Below are 4,826 nucleotides of genomic sequence, written 5' to 3' on the forward strand. Positions count from 1 at the left end.
GTATTGGTGTTCGATGCTTAATATTCGATGCTCATTGGTCCATACGATCTTATGCTATGCATATGCAGTTATGTCAATTTGTGTGCGATAGTCCTTATGATTGGCTAGTAGAGACTTATGACATCATTAATCGCTCTCGGAGCGATTAACGTAGGGCCAGCGAACACGCTATTAGTTTCGAAGTATCCGCTATGAGTCGCTACTATTTCCATCGACCATAGATGTATGATACGTTGAAGTAACGATAGATAGCAGTATTAATGTCGCTGAACAAGATGGCTGAAGGCTGAGTTCCCTTTTTTACTTCGGCTTCACTTTCCTGACTTTTCTCGCCCACAAACTAAGCTTTCGCACTGTCAATCAAGTCTGTGATGCAAACGTATTTTCTTGTTGAAAAAATACTGAATTAATGCAATAATTAGAAATAAATTATGGCAAATGCTATCGAAAATTTATTTGATGCTTTTGATGAGCAAGATGATGAATCGGAAATTATTCATTTACCCAAAAAGTCGGACCTTTCATTAAAGTAAGTACACAATACTAAACATAACCATGGATGACCCACGTGGCCACGCGTGGACAAATTGCATAAAATTTTAACTGAGCTCGTACTGGAGTGGAACCTTGTTCCGTTTCCGTTCATTCTAGATTATATACTTTTTATAGCGTAAGGATAAAAAATATAATCTAGTTCTTTTCTAAAAAAAAAAGACTTAATATAACTTATTCAGTTGTTGTAATTTTGTAATCTTTCAAATGCTATTGACTATATATTTGAATATTTATTTGAAATAAATTTGTAGTAAAGATGAATTAGAAGTAGGTGTAAAGCGTCAACATGATGAGGACGATGAGAAGACACTGGTTAAGAAAATACGACATGATCCTATTCTGGATGACATCAAGTAAGATTTTATTTATATCAACTACATTTGGTTATATCTACTTAATTGATATGATATAATTGAAATATTTTATCAATTTATAATATTCAAGCAATTAAATAAAATATATTTTTAGTTTAGAAGAAATAGCATGTCGTATAAAAGTGCATACTATAGAGTCTATAGAATCCTGTACACATGAGGTTGCTATCCCTCCTGAACAGGAACTCATACCTCTGGAACATAAGGAAGGCAAGCCAGCAAAAGAGTACAAATTTATACTAGATCCATTTCAAAAGGAAGCAATTTTATGCATTGAGAACAATCAGTCTGTTCTTGTTTCTGCGCATACATCAGCTGGTAAAACTGTAGTAGCTGAGTGAGTATATATTACACATTGCTTTTAGAAAATACTACTTATACAACATTTTTCTAACATTTTTCTTTTATTTTACTATCTTATATCTGATAGATATGCAATAGCATGTTCACTTAGAGATAAACAGAGAGTAATATATACTACTCCAATCAAGGCATTAAGCAATCAAAAGTACAGGGAATTTTATGAAGAATTCAAGGATGTTGGACTAGTAACAGGTGATGTTACTATAAATCCCACAGCTAGTATATTAATCATGACTACTGAAATTTTGCGTAATATGCTGTACAGAGGTTCAGAGGTATGATAATATTATCATGAATTACTAAAACGAAATATCTTTAAAAAATTGGATGTTCTATTGATAGATTCTTTAGTCAAACATGTACAAATAATATAAATAATTTAGGTAATGCGCGAAGTTGGTTGGGTGATATTTGATGAAATTCATTACATGCGTGACAAAGAAAGAGGAGTGGTGTGGGAAGAGACACTTATACTATTACCGGATAATGTACATTATGTATTTCTTTCTGCTACTATACCTAACGCACGACAGTTTGCGGAATGGGTAGTGCATCTGCACAAACAACCCTGCCATGTTGTTTATACAGACTACAGGCCGACACCATTACAACATTACATATTTCCAGTTGGAAGCGACGGTATTCATCTGGTAAGTATACTTTTTACCACTCATAAAACGAGACCTACTTCTATGCATGGGAGAAAAACTTGTATCAATTTACTTATTTGACAAAAGATAACTATATATGCTAAACTCATCTATTATAACATGTAGGTCGTGGATGAAATAGGTAACTTTAAAGAAGAAAATTTTAATAGAGCCATGACATGCTTGCAAAATATGGGCGATGCAGCTAAAGGTGACACGAAGGGACGTAAAGGTGGTCTACGCCCTTCGAATAGCGGGCAAACGAATATTTTTAAGATGGTAAAAATGATCATGGAAAGAAATTTCGCACCCGTGATAATATTCAGCTTCTCGAAGAAAGATTGCGAAGTTTATGCTATGCAAATGTCCAAATTGGATTTCAATACATTGGAAGAAAAAAAATTGGTGGACGAGGTTTTCAATAATGCCATAGACGTCCTTAGTGATGAGGATAGGAAATTACCACAAGTGGAAAACGTGTTGCCGCTTTTACGACGTGGAATAGGCATCCATCATGGTGGCCTTTTGCCGATCCTAAAAGAAACTGTCGAGATATTATTCGGCGAAGGTCTGATCAAAGCTCTCTTTGCTACCGAGACGTTCGCGATGGGTCTGAACATGCCCGCACGAACGGTTTTATTCACAACGTCTCGTAAATTTGACGGCAAAGATTTTCGTTGGATTACGTCAGGCGAATATATACAAATGGCTGGTCGCGCCGGTAGGAGAGGTCTAGATGAAAAAGGAATCGTCATATTGATGATAGACGAGCAAGTTAGCCCAGTAGTTGGTAAAGCTATCGTCAATGGAAAGCCAGATCCAATAAACTCCGCGTTTCATTTGACTTACAATATGGTTCTTAATCTTCTACGGGTCGAAGAAATTAATCCGGAGTACATGTTAGAGAGAAGCTTTTTCCAATTTCAGAATCAATCTTCTATTCCGACTTTGTATAACAGTACGTTATATATAACGCTGATTGTTAATATTTTTAACAGCTAATAACAACATTTGAAAGTTACAGTACTGTGCACTGTTCATCTTGATTATGATTTTAGGAGTAAAGGAGCTGTATGCTGCTTACAACACAGTGAATGTTGAGAAATACGATGAGATATCTTCATATCACGATATACGGGAACAACTAAATCGACTAAGCAGCGAGTTTCGATCCTATTTAACGCAACCAGAATATTTATTACCATTTTTACAACCCGGGAGACTAATACAGGTAAGTTTTACAATTTAATATGCACATTTTAACCACATCTTCCGAAACTTTTGGCATATTCATTTATTATGCGTGTTGCAGGTAAAGAATGATATTGGAACATTTGATTGGGGCATTATAGTGAATTTTAAGAAAAAAACTCCGAAAAATCCGGTAAAAGATAAGGTTAGCATCGTCATCGACGTCTTACTTCATATATCCAAAAAGTCAAAAGAAGGCAATCCAATTCCATGTCACAGTGGTGAAGAAGGTGACGTGGAAGTTATCCCAATTATGCATAATTTAATTTTGCAAATAAGTTCAATCAGACTATATTGTCCGAAAGATCTCAGGCCACTTGATAATCGAAAAAATGTATTGAAAACAATACAAGAAGTGAAAAAAAGATACCCTAAGGGTCTACCATTACTTCATCCTATTGAAAATATGAAAATACAAGATGAGGCTTTTAAAGATATTGTGAAGAAAATCGAATTGCTGGAAAAAAAACTATATGCTCATCCTTTACACAAGGTATGACAGGTGAACTATGAATCTCTCTAATATAATTACTTATTAAATACAAAGAAGATATTTATTGCATTTATAATAACAGGTTGATGTGGTAATTTTGACATCGTTTTCCTCGAAATATCGTACGATTTGTTTTGCTGTTGTATTTTCAGTAGCTTAATTTAGACGAGAAAATTAATGACGGAAGTCCCTGGTATATTTTAAACAAATCAACTATTGTTTACAGGACCCTAACATAAATGTAATATACGAGCAGTACTTGCATAAGGAAGAACTAGCCACGAACCTAAAGCAAGCCAAACAAGAATTGAAAGAGGCCAAGTCAATATTACAGATGGATGAACTCAAGTGCAGGAAGCGAGTTTTAAAGAGGATGGCATATTGCACGTCGACAGACGTTATAGAACTAAAAGGACGTGTAGCCTGCGAACTAAACGGCGCCGACGAATTGTTATTAACAGAAATGCTTTTCAATGGTCTTTTTAACGTTTTAAATGTAGCACAGATGGTTGCATTAATTAGTTGTTTTGTATGCGACGAAAAAGCGACAGAGATGCCTAAAAGTACAGAAGAACTAAGCGGTCCGCTCAGACAAATGCAGGATCTGGCTCGGAGAATAGCGAAAGTCTCCACAGAAGTCAATCTACAATTGGACGAAAATACGTATGTCGAGAAATTCAAACCGTATTTAATGGACGTTATGTACGCTTGGTGCAAAGGCGCGTCGTTTTTACAAATCTGCAAGATGACCGATATATTTGAAGGTATATTAACATATCTCGTGACTGAAATAATGATGGCAATTTATATAAAGTGTTACAAGTTCTTTACTAAAACTAAAGCTAGAGATAGCGACAAAATTCTTCTTTGGTGTTTTTATGAATTATAATAGACATAAAATATAACTCTAAAATATGATTTATACAAGTTTGAACCACCTTCCAGCGTTTTTATATATTTCATTTACATATACATGTTTCAGGATCTATTATCAGATGTATGCGTCGCTTAGAAGAAGTACTTCGGCAACTGTGCCAAGCTGCAAAAGGTATCGGAAATGTTGAACTAGAGAACAAATTCAGCGAGGCGATAAAACTTATAAAGCGAGATATTGTATTTGCTGCTTCTTTATATTTATAA

General features: G+C 34.9%; 1 protein-coding gene across 1 annotated transcript; it reads left to right on the top strand.

Annotated features, from left to right (window-relative positions):
- Positions 1 to 234: 234 nt before the first annotated feature.
- On the top strand, positions 235 to 4,826 carry LOC116851483 (exosome RNA helicase MTR4). Its single transcript, XM_032830929.1, has 10 exons — positions 235 to 529; positions 807 to 908; positions 1,024 to 1,266; positions 1,360 to 1,567; positions 1,676 to 1,942; positions 2,069 to 2,900; positions 3,001 to 3,173; positions 3,255 to 3,686; positions 3,913 to 4,450; positions 4,669 to 4,826. The coding sequence occupies exons 1-10, from the start codon at positions 432 to 434 to the stop codon at positions 4,824 to 4,826; spliced, it is 3,051 nt and encodes a 1,016-aa protein (XP_032686820.1). The 5' UTR covers positions 235 to 431.

The sequence above is a fragment of the Odontomachus brunneus genome, unplaced genomic scaffold, assembly GCF_010583005.1.
Source record: "Odontomachus brunneus isolate Ranch 3 - 2012 unplaced genomic scaffold, Obru_v1 Obru_scaffold_176, whole genome shotgun sequence".
Taxonomy (NCBI): Eukaryota; Metazoa; Arthropoda; class Insecta; order Hymenoptera; family Formicidae; genus Odontomachus; species Odontomachus brunneus.